General features: G+C 39.4%; 1 protein-coding gene across 1 annotated transcript; it reads right to left on the minus strand.

The window, feature by feature from the left end:
* Positions 1–23: 23 nt before the first annotated feature.
* Positions 24–27,904, minus strand: SYCP2L (synaptonemal complex protein 2 like). The gene is made up of 32 exons (XM_071552972.1): positions 27,869–27,904; positions 26,578–26,602; positions 24,052–24,137; positions 23,839–23,927; positions 23,705–23,739; positions 22,831–22,973; positions 22,288–22,340; positions 21,882–21,927; positions 21,031–21,123; positions 20,880–20,940; positions 20,303–20,451; positions 19,421–19,481; positions 17,010–17,122; positions 16,546–16,615; positions 16,336–16,381; positions 15,681–15,726; positions 14,595–14,671; positions 13,031–13,079; positions 11,904–11,959; positions 11,233–11,287; positions 10,519–10,675; positions 9,430–9,479; positions 8,296–8,392; positions 7,791–7,882; positions 7,586–7,649; positions 5,707–5,838; positions 4,873–4,997; positions 3,519–3,613; positions 1,971–2,070; positions 1,832–1,890; positions 1,301–1,370; positions 24–129 (listed from the first exon to the last, which is right to left on the minus strand). Exons 1-32 carry the CDS (start codon positions 27,902–27,904, stop codon positions 70–72), a joined length of 2,490 nt encoding a protein of 829 aa, XP_071409073.1. The 3' UTR covers positions 24–69.
* Positions 27,905–28,000: the final 96 nt, after the last annotated feature.

Below are 28,000 nucleotides of genomic sequence, written 5' to 3' on the forward strand. Positions count from 1 at the left end.
AACTATCTTCTCTATTCTGCATACATAAGGCACTCAAATTTTAAGAGCAATGAGGAATTCAGGGATTTGCTAGTCAGAAGGAACAATGAACACATTGTTTTCTTCTGTCTTCTTCACTGAGCGTTCATCCTGCAGGGAAGAACAAAAAAAGGTAAGAGAAAGCATTCCAAAAGTTTCTACAAATACAGAAATAGTACATATTAAGAAAATGTGAAGGCCCTGGAAGCATATTTAGACTCAGCTTTTAATTCTCAAGCACCTACCCTTGAACAAGTGCTGCAGGATGAGCAGCTCCCATGGCATGATTGTGTCCCTTTCTCAGCCCTGCGCTCTTTAAAAGCATCCTTATCCAGGAACACCCATGTCCCCTCAGCAACTCAGTGCTCATATGGGAAACTTTTCCCAGTGGAAAGCCTCAGGATTCCAGCTTTAATAGTTAAAAGAAACAAGCATTTTTGCTAAAATTCCAGGCCCAGTCCACAGTAGTGATCACAGTTTTTCCTTCAACAGAGCGAGCTTTCTTCAGCCCTACACAGGGCAGGCACAGGGCACCACAGACATCACAGTAACCCACCAGTCTTATTGCAGGAATGCTGGGCCCTCAAAGCCATCAGATCCGTGCATAAGAGCTGGAACAGTGGCAGTAACAAAAATATAAGCCCATGTGATGGGGTGAACCAGATGGAAACTAAGCACTATATCAAAGTCAGCAACATATTCAGCTGAACTATAAATTCACACAAGTTAGTGATTACACTCTGAAGAGTTTAAGAACTTCAACAGAACATTTAACCAGGATACAAGGCAAATGAAAAAAAATTGTTTTCTAGAAATCAAACATGAAGGCATCAAGGCTAGAAGTTGCTAGACCCAAAGAACAGATGTGAGAAAACATGCAAGATGTTGTTAGACTACAGATCTCTTAGCCACAGGTTTTCATGGATGCACAACTCCAAGGGCAAATGTATGAAGGATCACTAACTATGCAGAAACCACCCTTGGGATGAGTGAATCCCCAAACTGTGAACCCAGGAGAAGCATCACTACATGATAGTTCTTGTCCTTACCTTATTCCTTAGGCAAGTGCTTTGTGACCACTTCCCCTAGTTCCCTGCTGGGCAAACGCTGCTTTCTCAATGCTCTCCATGCATCAGGACCAGAGGCCTCACAAAGAAACACCCCCACAAAAATCAAAGGTTTCCCCTTCCTGGACTTCAGTTTCATTTTCTCACTTCCAACACTTAGTCAGGCCAGAGCTCAGTCCACCACCCATACAGAGCTGCTTTAGTGTCACACATACCTTTGTGTCCTGGATAGTGTCACAAAAACTTGTTGGTGTTTCACCCAGGCCTGAGTCAACAGACTCAATTCTGAAAGAAAAGCAAGCTTGGCTAGTTTTCTGTGAAGTATTAGTGCCTACTGATGAAACTCAGAGACATTTGCCATTAAAAATAAACCTTAGAATTGCAGCATTTTGCCCAGCATTTGCACCAACACTATTTTTATATAAAAAATGATCATCTCCTTGTATCTCCTGTGATCCCTAGATAAAGTCACATCCAGAGATCCTTGTTCCAGATCCTGGTACAGGTCTCCTGAGGCATGTGCCTCTCCTGCACAACTCCCCACACAGAGTCCCTTATTGCACTCTGGTTCCTATTGAAAACCATCATGAGGATGCAAAGGCTCCATCAGTGGACACCAAGTGGAGATGCCATGCTGGGTTTAGAATACTTTTCCATAGACCACAAAGGGTACCACCAGCCTAACTAATGCCCTCTATGACCATTAGTGAGCTTGTGAGCATGCAAGACAGCTGGCAGACATGTACCTTTGTCTTTGCTGGTTGCAGAAAGAATCCAGTTTGAGCAGATGTGCATTCCAGAAGTCCTACAAAGAGAACCAAAGAAAACTCCTGTTTCTTGTGAAGGGCTACTTTATTAGGCTGGTACGCAAGAAATCATACACACCACTGCCTCCTTCTCCATCTTTGCCAGAAATTGAGTTTCCTTCTCCAGACTGGCAAGCTCTTCCACAACAATCTTCTTGAATGTCTCAAGTTTACTCAGCCTAGTGATGGAGACCAGAAACAAGTTTGACACTTTAATGTGCAGTTGCACAAGGTGGATAACAATTCCCTTCAGCACCAAATCTAATTTTAGGCACAAGCAAATGTCCCTGCTGAGCTACATGGGACAGATTTGTTCTCAGATGTATCACAGAGCATGTGAATAGCTGTACCAAAGTCAAACTGCAGACAAGTGTGGCTAAATAGCCCGTCTCTAAAAGTAGACAGTAACAGAGGACCAAGGCAGAGCATTCAAACAGGGTTCTGAGTGCAATACATGCACTGCCTCCCAAATGCTTCTCCCAGCCTCCAGAAAGTTCAGCAGAGATTTCTCAACCTGAAGACATCTTTAAGGTCCCTTCCAACCCATACTATGCTATGATTCGATCTTGACACAAACCACCTCCAATAGATTTTCCTACCATGGGTTTGATATACACATACAGCATTGCCACAGGATGCCAGCAATTTCTAAACTTTAACCACAAGACCCTTTTTCACTTGGGTTGGCCACCATTCCCCTGGCAATGAGGTAGGAAAATTTGGTACAGCTGTTTCCACTAGCCTGTTACTCTGGTTGGATCCAGGTTACTTAGCAACATCAAAACATGGCAGCAGCTCACTGCCATCAACTCTCATTTTCCACCCAAAAACATTCAGATTTTTCATTTTGGAACTCAAACTTCTCCATGTACCTTAACAACAAACAAATTCTGCTCACAGAGGTCCTATTGATATAAGGGATTTTTCACTGTAAAGGCTATTACTTCGTACAACATCTGCTCTAAATACTCAAAACTGACTGTGTAGCCGATGCAAAAGCCCAATAGACTTAATTATCTCTCAGACTGTGCTTGTACTTCACTAAATCTATAAATACTAGAACCGATTTTTTTATCTAGATCCTATCTGAGGAATTTGATAACCTGTAAAGGAAAATAACTTTCTTAAAAAGCTCCAGCTGATGAATGCCTCTGAAACCCACTTCTGGCACATATTTCATGCACATGGAAACAACCTACAGAAATGGGCCTATAGCAGATCCCATTCTTCTCCCCAACTTCATTCAATAAATCAAAACCTGGCTTCTTTCTTCAACAATTTAGGGACAGAAATAAATAAAAGTGTTACAAGAGACTTTTTAAACAGATCTGTGAACACTCATGGCAATGAGAAGACAGGCCAAGGACTGCTTCATTAACTGCTTGTAACTAAAGGTTGTTTTGCATGAATTAATTCATCTACCCTCCCTCTAAAGGAAAATCTCAATCACAGGGAGCTACACTTCTGAAACTTTTCTTGCAGAAAAAAACCCACAAAACCAGAAAGATTTGCACACAAGCTGTTTTGCCTTATAAACCACAAAGAGCAGTAGCTGACTGTTAGATTTGCTTTTCCAATCAGTCAAAATTTACACTAAACTGTCTTCAGCCAGCACCAAACAACTTACCTGCACTCATGTATCTGGTTCAGGAGGGTGGTCAGGTTCTTCTCTGAAGACCTCAGGGCATTCAGTGTGCTGATCTCCATCCCTTTGTGCCGGGACTAGCCACAGGATACACCGTTAGGGATGGGCAATGGCCCAAGCCAAAACCTAGTCTAGCTTGCAAAAACCTTTCCCTAGAATGCAAATCCCCCCATGGGCTGCCAGTCAGCTTAGCAGAAAACATCTTAAGTCAAATTTAAACAGCAGTGAGATGACATGTAGCTACTGCAAATATGAACTGATTTCCTTCAGCCACTCCAGTTACACAAACAAACCTCTGTATAACCCATGGGACCTCAGGTTAGGGTCACATTATCCAGTCAGCAAACAGGTGAGCTTCACCCATACTCCAATATACTTAACTGCACAAAACTATGTCTTTTTTTAGCATCATTTCAGGTCAGCACTTACACAGACTGTGTGCATTTTAATCTTAACTGATTTGTAAATGCAACCACCTCCAGCCTTAATTCAAGGTTAGTGTGAGCACCTAGCACCAGCTCAAAACTAAAAAAACCAAACCACATGGTTCATGGTATAAAGTGCTCATCCACTGTAAGTCTGCTCTTCCACGCCTAGTTTGCTCAAAGCTTTTGACCACAAGAAGATTCTGTAATTAGTCAGATACTGTTCTCTCATATTCCACTTGGTTTAGCATCTACATTACTTGTAGCTAAATTGATGGTAGCAGTTGGGTTGTTGCATCTTAAGTAGGTCACAGCTGAGTGAATCAAGAATAGACAGCTTACTACAAATTGTGCAGTCAACACCTCCATGTACCTTTAAATTAAAGGCATGTCCTTATGGATCCATGCACATCTTAGTTAGAAAGTGCAGCCTGTATTGCTTTCTGGTTTTCATCATGGAACAGATGCACAGACTTACACTGCAGTAAAACTGCTCTGTGCTCTATTTTTGATAAGTGACCATGAGGAAAATGACTCACAGCTCCAGTGGAGGTACACTGTTGCTACACTGGGTTATGTTTCAAAAAGCTTTGATCATTCCCCTCTAAGGAAAGTATTTAAAATGCCTAATCAAATCTGATGCTCCAACATATAAGTAGAAACAAACAAACAAAAACAAAACAACCCCCAAAAACTAATTAAACTTCCTTTATGTCTTCCCTGTAACACTTCCCAGAATATACAAGTGATGTAGAATATTTCTAAGATCCAGACTAACAAACACTTCAGCCAAAGCCTGGTTCCTGGGAACAAAATAAAGATGGGACATTTGCACCAACTCCTCTGGAGATGAAAAGATAATTTTACATAATATGACAAATTTCCACACACAATAAGAGAGCACACATTACCCAGAACAACTTCTTCAGTTGGCCAATAAAGGCTTCAAATGCAGTAATCACTCCTGAATGACTGAAGTCTTCATGTAGCATCTTGGAAAAAAAGACATCATCCACACTATAATCCATTTCCTGACCTAGAAGGAAGTGCATGCCCAGTTAGCATCATGCTGGAGGGCTCATTGGAATATAAACCTTCATATTACTGATGGGTTCATCATTCATGTCAACAAAACTTCTGTTATAGAGCCGGAATGTGAGTCTTGATCTTCTAGAGCTCACAAGCAGGAGGGAAACTGGCCCAAAAATGCACTGAGAAATACTTGTTAGACTGCAGCATGGGACGAAGCACAGTACAGCAACACAAAGAGCAATATATTTACAGATAGTGAGCCAAAATCACAGTATAAGAGCACAAAGAGAGCCAGGCTACTGCTTTCCTGTCTTCTATTTACTCATTGCAAGGAAAACCTAATCCACTTGTGAACAGGGTTAGTGTTTTGCAGTTACTTTGCCCATTTTCTGCAAGCCTTTTTTTCCCAGCTCCTGTGTTTGTTGGCTTTTTCCAGTAGCTCTGGACAATCACTGTTCAGGAAGATTAGACAGTGCAGACATCACTGAGCAGCTTGCAGAGTGGAACCCAAATTTCCCCATTCACACCTCTACATGTGTGGTATCCAATGACAGCGGTGCAATATGCACCTTCTGCTAATTTTGGACTTTGGAGAAGTTAGCCTTGCTGCAGATACATCTCTTCAAGCTCTCATGTGACTATGACTTCTACCATAAGAAAAGAAAAGCTGAAAGCATTTAAACACTTCATTTTATTTGAAAACTTGATTTTACCTTTTTGGATCTCCACTTTCTCTTCTACTGAATCAAAAATTTTCCTTGGTTTATAGTTCATGTCAGAAGACAAATCATTTGCCTCCCAGCTGAAAAGTTTTGGCTTTTTTATGACAGTGCCTTCTAATACATCTAGAAAGGGAATAGAAAATATTTGAGAAGAGACTTGATCTTCTACATTACCTGTTCTTCTACCTGCTCAAGCAGAAACACCCTTAGAATTACCAGTTCTTCAGAAAAGCAGGAAACTTGATTTTAGGGTCTGGCATCACACAGGACAGGAAAGGACTTCACTTGCAAGCATCTTCCCATGCAAAAGGCAGCAATTGGACTGCTTAGTGTTGCACAGATAACTGGAAAGCTGCCATATCTTAAAGACATTAAATTATCTTAAAGACAATTTGTTCTTTTGACCTGCTACTCTAACCATAAAAAAACCTCTTGTCCACTTCCAAGGCAAGTTTGCAATGTGTTTGTTTCTAAGCTAATTTCAGCTGCTCTTTAAAAAAATAAAAAACCAAACCAACAACAAAACACAATCACTCAAAAAACCAAAAAATCCCCCAACAATCAAAACTATGCATAAATACAGAAGAGAGGGGGGGGGGGGGGGGAAAGAAACCTAACCACACTTGTAACAGCCACCTTTTCAGCAACTTCACTGAGTTGCCAAGCAATAGCTTTTAATCCAGGAAACCCTTAGGAATACAGCCTTCAGCCTGTATTTCAAGGAAACCTTCCAAAATATTAAAAAAAAAAATAAAAACCCATCCTTTTGTCTCACTGTTGAGTTTTTTGAACTCAGCAAGATGTCTGTTTGACCAATCATGTCTCTGGAGTCTCCACAAGGTAGAAAGGAAGGTGGTGGGGCCCAAGAAAAGGGGGACAGTCAGACCACATAAATCATCCTGAAGCAGATTTAGGGTTGACATAGAAATAGTTCCAATGCAGTCAGAGATCACACTTGAAATTTCTAAACATAACCCTACTTGTGCCTTTGCATGGCATCAACTCCTGTCCAGTGGTAAGGTAGTACAGTAAACAGTGATAAAAGTCAAGTCCTCAGCACTTCAGTTCCCCCAGAATTAATCAGATCTGTTGGTGCAGTGATGGTGTATTCCAAAAATGCTGCACAGGTAAGAGATATATTGGGAACATACTCATAGCCAGCTCACAAGACAAGGATGCTTCTGTCCAAAACCAAAGCTTCAGTGACTTGATTCATAGTCACAGCAATAACTTTAAGACAATCTCTCAAAACTACATCAGCATTGGGAATATTAGTATGAAAACAACCCATTGCTGCTTAACTTCCTTTGAGTTCAGTTGTTTATAACCACAAAGACTGTCCTGCAGTTCTGACTTCATTTATGCAAGTTCAGTTTAATTTAAAAAAAAAAAATCCTTAAAGTCACTTACCTAAGAACAAAAAAAAGCTACAACACTAATAAGCATTATCCAAGTCATTATTTACCAAATGCTCATAACAATGGTCTATGTCTATGCTCTCTGGTATAAAGAAAGTCAACAACTTTAAGGGATGCTAGTTCTTTTTACACTGAAGCTGCAGTGCATTTTCAAATCTTTAAAAAGTCTGTTCTCTGTGTCTCTTTGGTCACTAGTTTGCAAATCCTCAGCTCTTAATTGCTACAACTTCAAGCTCCCCAGTGATCAAGGACAGGACGTAAGAGTTAGCAATGAATTCGGGAATTTATATAAAATATATATACATATCTGACCATAGTCTGTTGCAATACACAAAAAAGAGAAACAGAACTCAGCAGAAAATTATCTCAAAAGTCTTTGAAGGCAAATAACTCTTTGGCAACACCCCTTTCTGCTTTTAAACAACCCTTCCATGTTCTTGAGAATGACAAACCTGAATCCTTCCGCTTAATACTTCCTTCCTCTCTTGTCATATTTCCAGGTGCATCAGGAAATTTCTAAGGAGAAAAAGAAAACAAAGTAGGAAGGTATCCACTTTACACTGCAGACAAGGTGTCAGAGACTTGTCCAGTTATAGGTTTGAGATGAGAAGTAGCCTGACAGCAGACTGGAAGGAGGTTAAGCACTGCTCACTGCACCTGTGTGGCTCCCTCCACGTCACTGGAATAGCGCCTGGCAGTCACACCAGGTGATGATGGGCTCTCTTTGGGCTCCTCTGAAAGTGTTTCATCTGCATGAGAGATCAGACAAATGACACAGGCAATAGAGGTTGAATCCTGCATTGACTAGGAAGCTCAAATTAATGGTAAAACCCCCCCAAACAAACAACTCCACCCTCTCCATCTCTTCACACGGGGAACAGGTAGTGGCCCAAACTCAGTCCAAAGACTGTTTTCTTTGTGGCTTCATTTCATTCCTTCACCTCTCGCTAGTCCCAGCTCATGCTCTCCTTGCACAAGAGTATCTACACAAATGATATCCAGTTCTCACTGCCATTACAAATAATATCACCAGCCAGAATTTTTATAAAGAGAATGTGAAGGAAAAAGTAAAATCAGAAGAAAAACCCCACCCAATAGGTATAGACCCCTACAGAACAAAATAGCTTTTGTAATACACTGAGGAAGATTAAAATAGAAATACCAGCAAGATCTACTGTAGGTAAATCATCTCCCTTGGAGCTAGATCTGCTTTTTTTCCTTAGCATCTCCTTTTGACTTCTTTGCCTCGATTCTCCCTGCTAAAATGAAACAAAATCCAAGCATTTATTTTATTTAAACATTATTACAGAAGGAATGGGTTGGGCTGTTGATTTGGAGAGAAGGTTTTGGTTGGTTAGCTTTTTTAAGTATATTAAGAGCAGATACAACCTTGAAGTGTGCCTAACATGCTGATGGCTCTCTCCAACACTGAAGGAGACCTGTGCCCAAGCATCAGTTCTCCCTTTAGCCATTGGAGTTCAACATTTGATGATGTTTTTCATAAGCAGAATAGAAGTCTTACAGTCAAGAGAGAAAAGGAAAGTTTCCCAGGGGAAAATAAGAGCTTTTGATACAACTACCCATTCTGGAAAGGTTTTTTCAAAACTTTCTGTATTTCAAATGCATATTTCAATCAAAATAGTTGATAAGTGGCATTTAACAGGTGGGCACTGGAAAAGTTTGACATAGCTAAATTGTATTTTATTTGTTTGATGCATGGCTGGTCCACCAATTCCTCCATTGCTACATAATCCACTGTTAGTTTTCCCAGAGCTATAACTGAAAGTGAATAAGGATAGTGCACAAACCAGGACTCAGTGTGAGCACAGGACCTGGAAAAAAAGCCTGGAAAACTGCCAGCAAAGCAGAGGTGAATGTGAGTTTTCCCAAGACACTGCATAGTTCAAGTCACAGGACAGCATGGGGAGACAGCCTTGTAGGGCCCAGCTGGGGTTCCTGCAGGTATTTGGATTGGCAGCTGTGGGCTGACACCTGATCACACAAGGCAAGTGTCACACCAAGCAATTCCTGTCCAATTTTTCACTTGTCAAAAGTAAATATAATTTCAGGAAAGCATGCTCAGGACTCCTGCAGAGCTGTTTCCATAAAGACTTCCATGTTTTCTGAAGACCTCCTCTAGCAGACCCATACAGTCTCAGCAACACTTAGCAGACATTTGTCCATCGGAACATTTGAGAAGAGAGAGCACCAATTTATTTAATTCTCACTCATTTTTACACAGTTTACCTATATAATGTTATTAAATCCAAGGCACCTAATCATGACACCTTCTTACCTTCTTTGACTCGTAGTCACTGCCACTGCTTGTAGAAGACACTGGAAGCACTGCAAGGAGAAAAGCTTACCTGGTTACAGTGTTAAATGTCTTTGTTACCCAGTTAACTAAGCCATGATGCAAATCTTTTGAGTTTGGTTTTCTGGGCATTTATGAGATAAAACATCACAAAACTTACATTAAGTTTCAGAAAGTCCCTTTCTCTAACAAAGCCAAATGCAAACACACACAACTCAGTGCATTCACAGCAGCCAGTGGGGGATGGGGAAGGTGTAGGGAAAGGGAGGCTTGGCATCTTGGCATCTTGTCTGGTCTGATGGTCCCCAAGTCTCAGGCAGGATGTGTGGGTTGACACTGGAGTGAACAGCTCCCATGGAAACACAGTACAAAAAGCATAATTTCAGCCTCAACTTTCTTTTTCCTCCCTAAAGAATCTAACAGCTGTCTGAGAAAGCATCATTCTCCATGAATGGGACAGAAACATTGCATCTTATTCAGAGATGATTTGCCCCTGGAGTTCACAGACAGTCATGCAACAGGCTGCAGAGGAGGTTTGCTGTTGGTCAGGCCTGAGCAGAGAATGTTGTCAGAGAGATCATCCCATCTGACTTTGTAAATCACTCAGAGAGCAATCAGCCTATCAGTGTATAAAAATGGGAGCAGAGTGACATGGTCTGTAAATCAGGAGGTTTTTCAAAGTTTACTTTGTCAAGTCAATCACATTTCTGGGGAGATGAGGAGGGGAAAGTTGTAGGGAGGAGGTGTGGTAACTTCAGAGAGATCTTCCTCCTCTTTGTGTTCAAGAGCACAAACACAGCCATCAGCTCAGTATCCAGGGGCTCTTCAGCACCAACCCACAGGGGGCTGCACCCACACAGATGGTCAGATTTCCACACAGACATTTCAACCTCACTCTGGGAAGGGACACAGAGCCCAGTTCAACACAAGGTACAATGCACCTCCTGCTCCCTCCCACTCAAGAAGATCAGGATTCAGCAGAGCATTACTTCTCAAACCATCACCAGCATTTGCTTTTCTGCAGCACAGTACATCATGCATAGCTAAGGAACAACAGGGGACTAAGCTTACCTTTTAATTTACTTCTCACCCTGGATCTTTTTCGGGTATAATCAACAGATTTGGCTGTCAGTTGTTTCCCAGAGTCCAGGATCCAGCTTTTTTCACTCTGACCAGTGCTTGCATTTTCATTGTTGCTTTCAGAGAAGAGATGTTTCCTGTAACTGGGCTAAAGAAACTATTGAGAGTGAGTCTTGCTTAATCCGCTGAGAAGCCCCTTCAACTATTAACAAGTTATTCCATTTGTTCCTCCCCACAGGGCAAGATGTAAAGTATTTATTTTAAGCTGTGAAATCTGCCAAAACAGCCACAGTTAGCTATCAAACCAGCTGATTAAAAACATTGAGAGGCAGATGCTTTCCCTTTTCCAACATGAGGTTTTTACAGCAGCCTCCTTGCTCATCTCCCCTTCTCTCCTGTGTGCTCTGGAAATGCTTTTGCAAGAAGGAAAACCTCAGCATGCCTGAGCTGCAGCCAACAGCAAATCAGTGGAGGAAAAAAGAGTGTCACAGGCAATTCACTTGCTGGTCTGGCAGCGATGCTGCACCCCGAGCACTGCTTTCAGTAGCAACAGGCAGACTATTTAGAGTCTACCAGATCTGTATTCTTCATCTCTGCCCTGGATAAACCTTCAAGCTCAGCCTCTTTAAGGGTGCAACAGGTTTGTACAGACTAGTACACACAGCAATCAAAGGTCCTTGAGATGAAAAAGCACAGGTAACTCACCTGCCTTCTCTCCAGCGTGTTTGATTCTTTGTTCTTGTTTTCTGTTTCATAAGTCCTGCCAAAGAGCACATAAAACCCCAAATGAGACCAGTGAGCACAGCAGCAACACTCCACAGCACCACAGAAGGGGCACAGTCATATAGAAATGGCAGGAGGCTTCTTGAGAGATCAGCACAAGAACCAAACTCTTAAAGTGACATCATTAGCCAAATTTTTCTTTGCTTGGTTTTTGAAAGTAGCAATTCAGGGTTATCTAGAAATTATCACTTTTTAAAATATAAACTGACCTACATGCTTAGAGGTGGCAAGTTCCTGGCCGCTTGGTGTAACTGGGAGGCAGCCAAAGCAAGGCAGGGAGTTTAAGGACTTTTCAAAAATTAAGTTAGTAATATATATTCCCTGTGATCAGGGAAGGGTGATGTTTCTAAATTAAAGTTTTATTATTGTCAAAATGGACAGGAGTCAGTCACTATTCTCTCCTGTAACCCTTATATTCTTAGGTATTATTCAAACATGAATACCAATAACATCCACAGATACTTGGTAGCTAAACAAAGAACATGAGAAAAATAACACAGTCTTTCTTTGATCCTAACTAAAAGAGCTTAACCAAAGCTATGACCATTTTCACATGGTGAAAAGTTCTAAGTGTTGCCTGTATGACCCTGTACCTCTGGTTTTGTGAAGAAAATTTCTGACCAAGAATCTTTCCTTTGGCTTCAGCAACCTGAAAGAGAAGCAAATATTTGTCTTAGAGTCCAGTTACCCCATAAAATGGCATAATCAAAATGTATCAAACTCAGAAGTGTTAGAGAGGAAATGGATTACAAGTCCAGCATGGAAATTTAACTTTTTAATGTAAGCGGATTTGTTGATCGAAACAGATTAAACACAGTTACTTTCTCCTTTCTTTACTCTATGAATAATGCTCATTTTAAGCACTAACATCATAAGAAACATAATTTTAAATAATAACACCACTGCTAGTAGCACACATGTAAGCATGTGTGAGCATGGTACACAGTCCCTGGACAGCCCTGGAACAGGGATTTATGCTGACACCCAGTGGCAGATGGGGCAAAGTCCAGTTTATACGCGAAAATTGGGGTGTCCCATTCATCACCCATTGCAGCAGAATTAGCAGCAGACAGTGATAACCTCCACACCAGGGAAGAGGCTGAAAGCCAAAGGGTGTTTGCAGCAGAGCCACCTTGGTGGAAACCATCAGGAGCACATTGACACTTTCTGGGAAAACCCACATGGGTTTCAGAGCAAGCAAAGCAACTTTTTTTAAGGGTCTGTAAAATATAAGTCAAGTAGAATTTTCAAAGTTTTGTCAAGACTAGCTTTTAATCAGGGATTCCCAACTTGCAAAGCATGGTTTGAACTGGATTTCAACCTCTTCTGTCCAGTCTAGGAGCAAAAACTGGATGCTCACCAATCTGCTTTTGATATTCAGCCAAACACAGAGGTTGGCCTTCAGTTACAGAGATATCCCATGGCCTCACTCAAGCAACAGCTCAAGTTTCTGTTGGTATTATCGTACATTATTTCATCATAAAATAGGTACAAGCGATGAGCATACTCCCTACTCAAAAAAGAAAATATAATTTCCATTTCCACCACACAGAGAAAAATAAAAAAGGTCTCAGATTCCCAGGTGCCTGTTTTGCTATAACAGCGTGCCCATCCTTACAGCATTTTTGCACCAAACGATGTCCCACTGCTTCAAGTTACTGCTCTGTTAGGTGTTGAGCTGGGACCATAGCACAGCTTTTAACTTCTGTCTCAACTTTACCTTTTCATGACTTGAAGAGTCTGAGTTTTCAAAGTCAAAGACTTCCTTCCTGCAAGACAACACATATGTGGCAGTGAATCACCCTATACAATTTAACTAAGAATATGAGGGTGATAATGTGGGTTATTTTCCGTCCCCCTCTACTGTGAACTCTATTATGGGCTCAGATACCTTAAATGCCTAAAAAGATTGTTTTCTCAGCTTCTAAAAAATAGTTACTCCTTTCCTACTTAGTCTCTAATGTTGTCTGTCTTGATTCTCATTCATTCAATTTTAACTTTTTTATTTTAAGAGAAATATTCAAAAGATACAAATGAGCCTATTCCTCTTTACATAGATTTTCTTCCCACATCACCAATACATGGAAGGAAAAAATAATTAATGTAAATAGAATATCAGAAGCATTTAATTAAAAAAACTCCATTTCATTCCCTTTTGAAAATTCCAATATCTAATGTTTATTCTCTAACCACTTCCCTGAGTACATCTAGATTTTGGTTTCATGCCTTTCAACATTTAAACTTAATTGTACCTTTACTGCTTTTTCCAAATCGTAACTATTTTTAAAAAGCCTAAAATTATTGTTCAACAAGCAGTACACCCTCTCTTTACTAGACATAGAACAGGAAAAAAATAAAGAATGATTTCCTCGTTAATGCCTCCCGAGGGAAGGAAAGGTTTATTTCCAGACGGAGCACTAGAGGGAGCAGAACGACAAAAGTAAGAAGTTCTTCACCTTTAACTTCGACAAGGCTACTCCTGTTTTAAAACCAGTATTTGCTGCATCGAATCATTTGGTCTTAACCAAACAACTTGCAGCCCTGATGAAGTTCTGCATCAGCTTTTCCCATTCTTATGTACAATCCATCAAAAAATTCATCTAAGCGCTCACAGGGGTTTTTTTGAGCTAAGAGTCCCTAGGCTGAAGGAGGAACCCCAAGGAAGCCCCAGAACAGCAGCAGGGATCCTCACACACGGTTGATTTGCTCTCCTGCCCAGCAGCAGGTGTTAACTCGAACACAACACTTGGCAGAGAGTGCAGGGGGAGAGGGCAACGTGCAAACTTCCAGTGCCACAGACTGCAGAAGGCCCCCAAACCTCCAAGTGCTTCTGTCCCCAGTGCCACTAGCTTTAAATGTGAGGGAAGGAGACACACTGTCAAAGAGGGTGCCCTGAAAGCCTAGGACACATGATACCAAAGAACTGGGAGTTAACCCAAGAAAGCTTATATATTTGTGAAAGAGGCTGATGCTCATAACTCAGCTCACTGGAAGATAAGAGAATTACAGTTGGGTGAGGAAAAATGGAAAAGCCAATGTGATGCACTATCACAGAGGCAGAGGACATTTTTGGCAGACTAGGGTTAGCTGCTGAGGTGTTTATCACTTTGGGGATCCAAAGGGTCCTACTGAGACTAAGTTATGACCATCCATCGCCGCCTTGTTTTGCTATCTGTTCAGAGAGCCCACCCCATAGGGACACTGTCCTCTCATGAGTACTAGAAATGGTCTAAAATCACCCAGTACACCAGTCCCTGCATGGGCACAGGGCCCACATGTCATACCTCTCTTCAGACCTCTGCTTGGCCGAACTTGTTTTCCTGTTTCTCTTTCCCTTCAGAATAGGAGTGAGTTCCAGGAGCTAAAATGACAAGACCCAAAGTCATGTTGTTAACCAAAAACCTGCTAAAAGCAGAGATAAGTCATGCCAGGAAACTTCCTTCTCCATACTACGACCACAAGCCAGATGCAACTGTTGCCTGCAGTTCTTTCCTGCAGAGAGTATGTGAACTCCCCGGAGCTGAAATTCAGAGGGCCAAAAGGGTGGGGTGACAAAAAGTAGTTCAAAAGCTTTGAATTCACTGGGGAGGGACAAGTATTACAAAGCATTTGAAATGGCAGCCACAAAATAACTAAATTTATTTAAAAATCTAAAACTGGCACCTGGAAATGTAAACCCAAAAGCAAATCTGAAATATGATTACTTATACAGGTTAAGTACTTAACTTAAAAATATTGCTTTGGGAATTTATTTATTTTTTCACATGTAGCACATAGCTTTGGTTTTGTTTTGGTTTTTTTTTTAAATACACAGACACATCAATCGAAGTTTCCAACTGCTTGAGTTGTCTAAAGAAACACAACTACAGATGACTCTCATATTCTTGTTAATTTACCCAGGCTGCAACTTCCTAGACAGGAGTACAGAGGCAGATCTATGATGGGAGGGTCACTAGAGCTCAGACACAAAACATGTCTGTAGACTTCCAAGGCTTAGTCCCACTCAGGAAGGAAACATTTGATCTTGCAGGCAGTGTGCAAAGTCTTGGGACATGTGAGTTTCTCCCACACACACCACTGTACTCCTGGACACAAGCACAACACACTGCTGTGGGGTGAGTATATGTGCTGAATACACTCCAGTGAGGTTGAATTAATTGCTTAGGCCACTCTAGGCTGAGGTTGGTAGCTGATGCCTCTGCAGCTTGTTCCCGCCACCAAACAGCACATCCCACCAGGTATGACCCTCCACGGACTCAGGACACAGCATGAGTGGGTCAACCCATCCCAGCTTTCTTCTGCAACTCCACCACCACATCTCTTCCCTACCCTGTATCTCTCCACTCAAGTAGGTCACAAAGCAAACGTACCTTTGGTGTCGCCTTCTCCATGACTACTTCTTCTAGAGAATTCTCACTGAGGACAAGAGGACACATGAGGGAGCTGTTCATTTAAGACTGAAAAGTCTGAAGTACTAAGGGGGAAAAAACTTGCACCAATTAACAGCAATGGTTTAACTTTCTTCCCTACACACCTAATCAGTAGCTCTACAGAAATCCAGGTCCTTAATTCCAAGAAATTCTGTCCTCCAAAGCTCTGGGAGAAAAGGTACCACTAATGCCAAGGTATACTTAAATTCACATGATCTTTCACAAAAGCCATAGTCCCTGTTATGATTAGCCTATTTGGTGAGCTCCAGTTAAACTCTCTGTACGTCAGCTGTGTGCTCACCTTGCACTTGGACTAAATCCATGATGAAAAAAAAGTCACACCAAAGACAGCATTTCGAGTGCTGGAAATCTGTGCAAACAGCCTTGCCAGCCAGGTGGAAAACCAGAATCTTTTTCTTATTAAATAAGTGATGCAATAAACCTCAAAATTACATGGATTAAGATCTCGGGGAAACGAAGTGGAAAAAAAACCAACAAACAAAACCACCCCAAACAAATAAACAAACAAATCCCACACAAAATCATATACACATCATAAAAACATTTTGCAACTTTTTGTCTGCAAGACACTCACCTAGGCTTAGCTTTCATCCTTGGAGATGGAGTTTTGGACTTTTTTGCTGAAGAAGGCAAGGAAACTACAGTTTTATCCTCCAAGCTGCTATGAAACTCTTTGTCTACTTTTGCTGTAAGGCCACAAAAACAAAGCCTTCAACATGTCACCTGGGTGACACTGAATTGGGTCAAACTTTAGGAACTGAAAGGAGCCATGCCTGACCTGAGCCTTGGTTAGCATCTTCCAGGTCATTTTGCTGGCCCACTGTAACCACAGCAACACTGGGGTTCACCACTTTCTGCTTGGAGACATGAAACCATGAACAGAATGTACACATGACCAATAAAAAAGTGAGATTTTTGAGAAACAGTCTTTGTGTTAGTCTGTGATAACAGCTGGATGACAGGTTTGTCATTGTCCACACATAAAAATGTCTTAGGCTGCATAGAATTGATATCATGGGTTTCTCACAAAGCATCCCACCATTCCCTTATAAGAGGAAGTAAACTTTATTTTTAGCTTTTTAAAACAGTTTTGCCAAGATTGCAGCTCCAAAGGCATATGTTTAGACTGACTGGATACAAACCAGTTTTATCTGAAAAGTTTTAGCCCCATCTATAAAATAAGCAGACTGGAGGAGCAGGAAAGGGGGACAAGGACAGTTCCACCGTACACCAAACACTTACTGCTACAGTGCCTGTTAACTGCTGGCTGTGCTCAGAGGTTAAGTTGTCCGATAGCCTCTCCATGTTTTCAGAATTTGAGGGATCTTTCCTTCTTTGTGCATTAGAGGACTCAGGTTTCACTGCAGAACAGCAATCGAGGTGAGAATGTCATTGTAGTAACTGAACACATTCACCACCCAAATTTTTCATTATTACACACATGCATCAACTGTAACAGTACAACTTCCTAGGCACAAACATCTCCAGGTCATGTTTAATAGAACAAAACCAAACATCTCCAAATTATCTAGTGCTGAATTGCAACGCTAAATAAGCAACTCGAGTCTACCACATCTAAGCCCTTCATACTGTTGGAATACATGCAAGTTTGTCATCTTATTGCTACCTTGACTCCTAAGCTCTGGAAGAGACACAGGGCAACCTTTTGTGTCTGACTAAACCAGTGGGATCTTCAACCATCTCTGTTGCTCTCCCACGAATCTCTACCAGGCTCTGCAAAGATTAGTTCACTACAGATTAACTCCTTCTGCCCTTTGTAGTCCTTGATTGCTTCAAGTAGCAGTGCCCACCTTGTACCTCTGTGTGCGTCACGATAGACGCTGATGAAGGAACTCCTAAGCTCATCTGCACCTCCAGAATCTGAAGGACTTCCATTCTATCTCATTTTAGGTTGTCACTGGATGAAAACAGGAAGGACTACTGAAGAAGTTGCTGCCTCAGACATTTAGACCTGGAAATAGCTCTTGCAAGTATTTATGTGGAGAAATATGAAATGCACATTTACTTAAAGTAAAAACTTGTTTTTAATATTTTCACAGAGCAAAACACTACCTATCCTAAGACCTACTCAAACCTGATTTGTTTCCTGGACAGTGGGTGGTAGCAGTAGAAAGAGCTGCGAGTTCACAGCCTTAGGAGATGTAGAGATATCTGCCAAGCAAGTTACACCAAGGAATGATCCATACAAAAAAGTAAAACCTGAAATATAGCCAGTTTTGCAGCAAGGACAAATCCCAGTCTTCAAAGGTAAAAGATCACTATCACAGAAAAAAGACACCTTCCTAATAATTTGATGCTGAAACTGAGCTGAGAAAACATTTCTTGTTTAAGACCAATTTTGATTATGCACATCTCTTGGCTTTTTCTCTTTCTTTTTTTCCTCTGAAAGCAGCTTTTCCTTAAACTGTGGGTCACTGCCTCAGTGGGGATTAACAGAATAATTTCAGAGCAAGATAGAAGGAAAGAAGGGAGTTATTTTCTCTTCTTCTTGGACAAGTGCTGGGCTTAGACCTTCTTTTGGGTCAGACACCCAAATATCACATCTGTCCTTCAGGCTGTGAATTCCCAAACTATAACACCTTGACACCTGTCATATTTGAAACATAATTAAACACAGCCAAATGATCCTGGAAGAAGACACTTTGCAGGAGATGTTCACTGGCAGCACAAGAAACAACACCATTTGATGATGGAAAACTTAACATGCCCAGTTGAAAGAAATACAAAGCATTGGCTGTAGGCTGAAGAGAATAAGCAAATAATGGCTATTCCATGTCCAGATAAGAGCCTTTCCTGAGTCAGCCCTGCAGCACAAGGTATTCACAAGAGCACTCACAATGCCCCAGCACACAGCAGCAGGTCACCTCCTGCAGAGAGGAGCTGGGCTGCTATTCATCTTCACCTACAAACAGGGACTGCAAGTGAGCATTTCTGCTTCCCCAGCTGCTCTTCCACAACAGCACCAGCCATCTCCAGGGGATCATCCATTCCACGTGGGGTAAAGGGACTGGAGCTCACCATTTTCTATCACATCACTTGTCTAGAATAAACAGAAGGCGCCTCCCTGCAGGAAGCTTTGGTAGAGGCTGCCCCACCACATGCACCTCACTGAGCTTGTTGTATGCCAAGGTGCAAGAACTGGTCCATCAGAGAATCTGTGCTCTCATGAGCACACAGATGCCACTGTCCCCTCCTGCTTCCAATCTCCCACAGGCACCCAAACAGCATGGCCAAACCAGAAACCAGGCACTGAGCAAGCCAAAGGAGTGGACAGAAGGATGCATTCCACACTCTTTGCACATCAGTGGTCAGCCAGCAGCTGGGATGTGCCTTGCCAGGCTGCCTGCCAGCACACAGATCCTGTATTCCTGAGCAAATCCCTTGCCCATGCAATGACAGCAGCACATGGCCCATGGTGTCCAATCCTCACACTCTGGGCTAGAGGGACTCCACATCTGCCACAAGCACCACTTACCAAGCTCACAAGACAGGAACAGAAGAAGATTTGGCTTTGGCATTGCTTGTTTTTTGGTTTTTTCTTTTTAAAATGAAGTTAACTGCAAGCAAAACTAGTAATTTGAAAACTCAAATACTTAAATTCAATTAAATAACACAATCAATTAGAAAAAAAAAGTCACCTGCTTCTTTCTCCCTGGCTTGCTTCCCAACAAGGACAGACTTCTCTTCAGTCTCATTTATCTGTTGGTGTGAATTAATATCACGTGAAAGTGATCTTAAATTATAGTCTTTATCTAGTAAAGTTAGCTACTTAATAACAAAACTAACAGTTGTTAATTGCCAGCAACAAATCATTGGATGCTAATTGAGTTGATCACTTGGAAAGGTCTTGGCTCCTGCAAGGGCAAATGACAGCCACTATACTATGGTTATTTACTGTCATGAAAGGTTTTCTGCAATCTCCATAGCCTGTGAATGAATTACAAGTAAAAAAAATTAACTGTATTAGTCTTTGGAAAAAAACCCCGTTAACACACATTCCCCATGTTTTTACATTAACTTATAAAAAACCTTGAGGTTTCAGAAATACTCTACTCTTCATCTAGAAGTACTAGCTACAAAGTCAATCTAAGATTTGCATTTTGCAGCACACCTACTCTCTTCTCCAGGCTCTTGCATAATTTGCTCATCCTGTGCACAGTAAAACTTGGAGCTATATGTTTATGCTTCAAGTTACATAATTAAATGCCAAAGGCTTTGTTTTCTATTTAGTAATAACATAAAATCCATTAACAAATCAGTTTAACCTTTCAGCTTCCAAACCATAAAAATTTGAGTCCCCTGAAACTTCTTTCCTAAAATATCTGATCTCTCTTCCAGGCCAAACCTAAGGACACCTATATAGTGTCATAAATCCACAATGGGAAGACATATATAATAAAGAGGTATGGAGAAAATAAACAAAGAAACCACACAAACAGAAAACCCACAAACCTAAATGTTTTTGCCCACTGTAAAATATAGCTTAGAAAAAAACCTCAACCCTCATATTAAGAGCTTACCATAAATTTTTCATCTCCCAGGACTTTTTTAAGTATACTCAAGATTTCAAACTCAGGCTTGAAAAACAGCTTGATTTTTGTTGCTTCCCTTTTGCTAAAAGCAGCAGGTGTCTTCATAAAAATTTTAACAATCTTTTGTCTACCATCCTCTGTGGGAAAAATTAAAAAAAAAAGGCAATTAAATCTGTTTCAGATCAAGACATTTTTCTGTAAACCTCAAAAATATCTCAAGTGTTTGGAGTTCTTGAAACAGTGTCTTTTGCATCTTGCTGTTACATTTCCTGTTAATCTGTTCATTTCTTTCCCAGTGGATCCTGATGATTATGCTGTTCCCCAGGTCATTTATGAACTGACATCTCAACCTGTCCTGCTTGGGTAGGGGAGGGTAAGTTATTGAGCTCAACAGAGCCACACAGTTCAAGAGGCAGAGCTAATGCAACATGACTCTCAAATTCAAGGCAGGGAGGAAAGAGAACACAGGGGAACACACTTAAGTGATGGGGAGATTTTAGTCTGACTCCATGTGCCTTGTGGACCCACAGCCAAAGAGAGGATAATGCCAGTTGGAAAATCTTACCCTGCAGGCTGTAACTGCTGACAGCTTCTTTTGACAGCCTCACAGATTCCCAAAGAGCATCCTTTGAAAACCAAAGCCACCACATCAGAAGGGCTAAGTGAGTGCCCACTGTCTCAGGCTAAGCCAAATGCCACCTGGGCCTTGCTGTTACCTCATTGCTGTCCACATAGAATGTCACACTCTGGCTGCCAGTGTTGAAGTCAATCCAGAACTCCTCCAACTTTTCATCTGATGGCTTCTTCACCTGGGGAAAGAGCAGCACTGTTGTTCCCAGAAACACCCCACAACTGCTCTATCGGTCTCAATTTTAACAAGACAAAACTTGAAAGTTTTGCCTTACAAATCTGTGCCCACTTTGCAGAAATAAGAGTTCAGATCAACCTGTGAGCTGTCACCTTACTGCTTACCCAACCACACCCACAGCTCTGCATCAGCCAAGGGAAAGGCAACACACAAACACTCATTTGTTTGTGCCAGGAAAGAGACTATGGAAGTTCCTTCTGGTTTTGAGCACTCAAAATAAGCAAAACAGCGAAAGTGGCTTCCATCTACATGGTGTTGATTCGATATGACTGTCAGGAACAGTGCCACAGTACATTTGCTAAGGACCAGCAAAGAAATCTGCAGAATCGGCAACTGTGACCCCTCCTACATGGGCATCAGGCTAATCTTGTTTTCTGGCAGTCTGGGAACTGCTCTCCTGGAGGAATCAGCATTGTCCTGTCCTCCTGTTTCTTTTTAGAGTTCTCTCTTCTGTCATCACCATGAAGAGAAGCACTGCCTCTATCATTTGGCTGATCCAAAAGCAAAGTCAGCAGCAGTAAGTTGGGAGCTAAGTGACAAACAAACTTCCCAAATAGAATAGAAGGTTACTTTAAGAAACAGCTCTTCAGTGAAAAAGAGGGAGGGGAAAAAATAAAAAATGAGAAATAATTTACAAAACCCAACATTTTAGCAGCAGTAACACAATAGGGAAAGTGTCAGAGCTTTAGGGGCTGTTACCTCGTTCATGTCAGCAAAGGCAGATATGCATGGAAATGAATACACCCTGGAAGAAAAGCAGACTATATATGATTCATTCAACATCAGGGTTTGACTTCAATGATTTTTTGTAATATTAGTTACTAATCTTATTGTTCAAAAAGTAAATAAAAAGATTTCTAAAAGTAAATTAAAGTTGGGAAGCTTAAGAGACCAGAGTACTTTAGTAGTGATGTATTATCTTCATTGATTTTACTTTCAAAAGAACCACCATAAAAAGATAAATAAAATCTCCATCTTAAGAAAAATTTAATCTTTCACACGTGATGCCTTTTTTTTTAAAAATCACCCAACCCAGTTTACAATCCTTTTTATTCCACTCTGCAGTAATGAGAGCACCAGTTTATTCTGTTGGTCTCCAGCTTACCTTCTTTCATTCCCAAGCCTTTCATTTAGCAGGTTAAGAAATTTTCTACAGTCCTTCAAGACAAATGGCATAGTATTAAAGAAAAATCAGGCTACATTTCCTTTGCAAACACTTATTCTGTTGGGCTGTGTATCCTCTACTCCAGTTCAAAGCTTTTAACTAGTCAGTCTGATTCCAAAAGTCCCTACAAAAAACTCAAGTTGCTACAAATGGTTGGACCCAACTTATTACCAATAAGCCTCCAAACATAAACCCCCCAAATTAACTTACTTATGCTTTACTATTTATTATAATTTTTATTTTACTTTTTCCTAAGTAAAACAACTTAGAAGTGCTATTTTAATGATGTGTCATTTAATATTTGGCATATTACTAGAAAAAAGCAAAATACACCATCCAGTAAGTCATTGACTAAATAACTTTGTGTATTTATAAGCTCAGTTTTGTAAGAACTTCTTACAAGGACAACCTGACTGAACTCAGCCAAAACTAGCCCCTATACAGACTTGTCAAGTATGTTGTTTTCAAAATAAGGACCCTCACCGTCTCAAATTCTCTGTCCTTGATCTCTTTGAAAGCTTCAGCAAGATAGCTATCTTCAAACCAGTGGTGAACAAGGTCATCCCTCCATTTTTTTATCATTAACCTACAAAGTGCTTCTGAAAGGGCAACTTGGAGGTCATAATCTACACAGTAAACATAAGCACAGCATAAATATCAGTTCTCCAGCATAAGAGAGAGTTATAGCATTGCTACTCTTGCTCTTACACTACACAGCCATAACCATCATCTGGCTTCAGTTCCACCTAGGACAGCAGTGGAGGGTAACAGAGGCATCCTCAGCTCCCCCTGGCTCAGCGAGTCAAGTGAGTGCTGCAAACCACAACATACATGAGTGCACTGGGAGATGTTCTTGGGGTTCAGGAAGGGGATGAGAGCAGAGACTTATCACTAATTCATTAGGATAAAGTTACATTCCACCTATCATGGCAATACTCTGGAAAGTGTTGTTATTATTAGGAGAAAATAAAAAAGATTTCACTCCAGGGGCCATAAACCTTGTTAAATAAAGTTTGCCAACATTGTGGCAAAGCAATTCAAATTTATTTCTTTAAAGAATAACAGCCAGCATATTTTATAGATACATATGTAAAGCTGTTCTAAGTACTTTTCTATGTACATCAATTTAGTTTTTCTTATTAGTTAATACACATTACTAATACCAAACAGAAAGAACGAATGCATTACTGCTTTTAACAAATTTTTATTAATATTTTCTCAAAGTACCATCTGATTTTCCTCCCTAAAAATCAACTCTTGACAAGGAAATAATTTAAATTATAATTCATCTATAATAAATAAGCAGATAAGGTAAAGCTGGAGAAATTAAATAGAATAACCACTAAATACTTCTTACCACCAACCTCCAGTATAGTTTTTGCAAGGTCTTTCCTGAAACAACATAATGCCACAAGTTAATGTGGAAATAATTAACTCCTTATGCAGGGAAGATGATATTTATCTATAGAAGCAAGAGGGAAAACCACTTACGTGAGCAAGCACATCTCCTCAGACATAGGGAATTTCTTTCTCTCCTCCCGTGGGACACTGTCAAGTATGGAGTTGAGGGTCCTCAAAGCCTTTTCCCCATAAAAGAAAGGGCAGAAGGGAAACAATTCAGTAACACTTTTACCCATTTTTTATCTAATTTCATGCAGTTACATGCAAATGTATCCGATTTTCTCCTCCCAGGAGGAATCTTACCTCCAGACGCAGAGCACAGCAAATGTTTGCTTCTGTCACTAGATGCCCTAGTTCAGGTAAAAATAAGTTCACCATCTCTTTTTTCCCTAGAAAAGTGTTTTGAAAAGTTATAGCTGTGAATGGGCTGGATAAAAGACAGTTGAAGCAACTACAGTTTGTTGTGTTGAAGGAGTAAAAATATCCCAACTCTAAGTTCATTTTCAAGCAAAGTTTCCAACCATCTAATTCTCAACCACAAAAAAAACCTGGTAAGTTCTATTTAAAAAAAAAAAAATTTTTTTTTAAATTTTTAAAAATCTTAAAAAAACCCCTAAAAATCCAAAACAAAACCAAAAACAACAAAAACAACAAAAACAACAAAAACAACAAAAACAACAAAAACAACAAAAACAACAAAAACAACAAAAACAACAAAAACAACAAAAACAACAAAAACAACAAAAACAACAAAAACAACAAAAACAACAAAAACAACAAAAACAACAAAAACAACAAAAACAACAAAAACAACAAAAACAACAAAAACAACAAAAACAACAAAAACAACAAAAAACCCTAAAAAACCTAAAAAAACCCCTAAAAAACCTAAAAAAACCCCTAAAAAACCTAAAAAAAACCCTAAAAAACCTAAAAAAACCCTAAAAAACCTAAAAAAACCCCTAAAAAACCTAAAAAAACCCCTAAAAAACCTAAAAAAACCCCCTAAAAAACCTTAAAAAAACCCTAAAAAACCTAAAAAAACCCCTAAAAAACCTAAAAAAACCCCTAAAAAACCTAAAAAAAATCTAAAAAACCCCTAAAAAACCTAAAAAAAACCCCTAAAAAACCTAAAAAAAAATCTAAAAAACCTAAAAAAAATCTAAAAAACCTAAAAAAAAATCTAAAAAACCTAAAAAAACCCTAAAAAACCTAAAAAAACCCCCAAAAAACCTAAAAAAATCCAAAAAACCTAAAAAAAATCTAAAAAACCTAAAAAAAATCTAAAAAACCTAAAAAAAATCTAAAAAAACCTTAAAAAATCTAAAAAAAACTAAAAATCAAAAAATTCAAAAATTTAAAAAAACTTTTAAAATCTAAAAAAACCCTATAAAACCTAAAAAAACCCTATAAAACCTAAAAAAAACCCCAAAAAATCTAAAAAAAATCTAAAAAACTAAAAAAATCTTAAAAATCTAAAAATCTAAAAATCTAAAAATCTAAAAAACTAAAAAACTAAAAAACTAAAAAACTAAAAAACTAAAAAACTAAAAAACTAAAAAATCTAAAAAATCTAAAAAATCTAAAAAATCTAAAAAATCTAAAAAATCTAAAAAATCTAAAAAATCTAAAAAATCTAAAAAATCTAAAAAATCTAAAAAATCTAAAAAATCTAAAAATCTAAAAAATCTAAAAAATCTAAAAAATCTTAAAAAATCTAAAAAAATCTAAAAAAATCTAAAAAAATCTAAAAAATCTAAAAAATCTAAAAAAAATCTAAAAAATCCTAAAAAAATCCTAAAAAAATCCTAAAAAAATCCTAAAAAAATCCTAAAAAAATCCTAAAAAAATCCTAAAAAAATCCTAAAAAAATCCTAAAAAAATCCTAAAAAAATCCTAAAAAAATCCTAAAAAAATCCTAAAAATTTCTTTAAAAAAATCTTTAAAAATCTAAAAAATCTAAAAAAAATCTAAAAAAAATTATCTAAAAAATCTAAAAAAAATTATCTAAAAAATCTAAAAAAAATCTAAAAAAAATTATCTAAAAAAACCACTGGCTGTTGACCTAGGTAACTATTTAATGAGACCTAACCTCAAGAGAAAATTAGGATATACAGCAGGTTTTGTCAAAGTCAACAGATCTAACCACTAAAGTACTAACCAGAAGATGCTCATGTGTACTGTGGTCCCACTAGAATAAGCTACAAGGACAAATAAACACACCTTATATACACTCGCCCACTGCATAATGCTTGATTTTTACATGACTGCGAGTCTGGATATCTGGGCACACAGATACTTTCTGAAAACACCTGCTCCCCTGCCCTTATGGAATGCCAGCTCCAGCCACAGACAAAATTTTGCTGCTAAAAGAATGAGAGACAGACAGATATCCCTCTGCCTAGTTCGGAAGGCTGAAGGAGTTACTATTTTTGTGGAGGTGGTTGCCTTCATCAAGAGAAGAACATCTGAAGACAGTAAAATAGATGTGCAAGAACAGACCATCTAGTTTGACCCCCTTTCAGAAGCACCACTTACTCTCATCAAGTGGAATATTCAATGCTGAGCATTTAAGCAAATACCACAGATAGATTTTTTTCAGCTTGTACAAAACAAGTAAAGAAAGAGAAACAGAAAAAGTTTTCTGCTCTGATGTAAATGTTAATGAAAATTAGCTGAAGAGAAATCAGTAGGAGGATTTAAAAAAATTTTTTTGCAGAGGTAGGAGAAAGAAAGGAGAATAGAAAGGGGACAGAGTGCCCTTAACCAGAATTAAGAAATGGACTCCTGAGACTAAGACATCAAGGAATGGAAGAAAAAAATACTTACCTTCACTACTGCATTTGCAAATCACCTGATGGAAACAGTAAAGGAAGTTTTCATTAACACACCATCACCCAAGAGCAGCAGCACTCAAAATGCAGAGGTGTTTATGCCCCCACCACCACAACTTTCAGAAGCTAAATAACATAAAACACCCGTGTACCCACATCAGGAAAAGAAGTGCCACCTGATACAGGTATGTCACATATGGTGGCCCCAACCATACAGGTTGGCATCATGCAGGGAGGGTAAAGGTAGCAAAGCATCCACTTCTCCCAGGGATTTCAGCAGCACTGGAGAGTGCAGTGCCCACAAATTCCACAGAAAACCCACATCATGACATTGTTCCCTTACATTTATTAAACATATGGACTTAGTGCTAGATATCACATTGCATATCTGAAGGGTGTTACAGTCTCTTGGGGAAAATTAAAAATCAAAATTAAAAACAAACAAAAACCCCAAACGTCCTCCCAAAAAAGAAACATCAAAACACTTCATCCTTCATAGTGGAAGCATGTGGAAGAAATGTACCAGGAAAATAAAAAAGCAAATTTTGGAAAAGAAAAAAAAATTAAATATGTCATATAAATTCAGTGTGGTTAGCAGAGAAAGAAGTTGGATTTGCTTAAATATCTTTTATCAGAACTCCTAAAAATACTCAGAGTATTGATATGAATTCTGATGCACAAAGTGACACAGTTCCAGTGAGCTAAAGGCAAAAAGACTGGGAGGAACAGCTCAGGGAAAAAGACTAAAAAGCATTCTTCCTTTTGCAAAAGTTACATCACTAGGCCTCCAATACATTTAAAGTTAAGAACATTTAAAATTAAAGCCTAAATGGGAACTGTAAGCAGGTCAGATTATTCTTTCAAACAAAATCATCCGTTTCAAACACAGTAGGAACAAATCATAGAATCCCCCTGACAAACACATTTGTGCATAAGCTGCACCTCAGAGTAACATGTGGTTTTTACAGAAAGCTGCAGCACAAAATCTTTTACTTTAAAAATGCATCAGAGCTTCTTGATTTTTTTTTCTGTAAAAACTACTTCATCTTAGAAAATCAGACAATGCTGCAGTTCTCGAGTAGCTTCTCCTAGATGTGTCAAATCTCAGCCTGATGAGATCCTGAGCACACTCCTGGGTATCTGAACCACCTGAGCTGCATCCCAGGCTCAGCCATAGAGCACCAGCTCCATGCAACTATTCAATTTTTAAAGGGAAATTGTTTGTGAACCATGTCTTTCTTATCCTGTAAGGGCAACCCTTCTGTTCCCTTAATGCACATACATACCAATGCACAGTCAAAGAAGTCTTCAAGAAGTAACATCAAAAATTTGTTCTCGTCTGGGTCGATGAGGACCACAAATCCTCTTGCTCTTTCAAACCAAGATACCAGGTAAAATTTAAGAGAATATGTTAAAAA

Source organism: Pithys albifrons, chromosome 4 (genome assembly GCF_047495875.1).
Source record: "Pithys albifrons albifrons isolate INPA30051 chromosome 4, PitAlb_v1, whole genome shotgun sequence".
Taxonomy (NCBI): domain Eukaryota; kingdom Metazoa; phylum Chordata; class Aves; order Passeriformes; family Thamnophilidae; genus Pithys; species Pithys albifrons.

Bases quoted from the DNA above. Each gene is read 5' to 3' on its own strand.
- SYCP2L (XM_071552972.1), bottom strand. From the start codon at position 27,904: ATGTTACTTCTTGAAGACTTCTTTGACTGTGCATTG. The intron at 15,727-16,335 runs GTGAGTGTCTTG...TCTTGTCCTCAG, and splicing joins AGGATGAAAGCTAAGCCTAG to TGAGAATTCTCTAGAAGAAG. The intron at 3,614-4,872 runs GTAATGTGTGCT...TCCTGTGGCTAG, and splicing joins AACTGAAGAAGTTGTTCTGG to TCCCGGCACAAAGGGATGGA.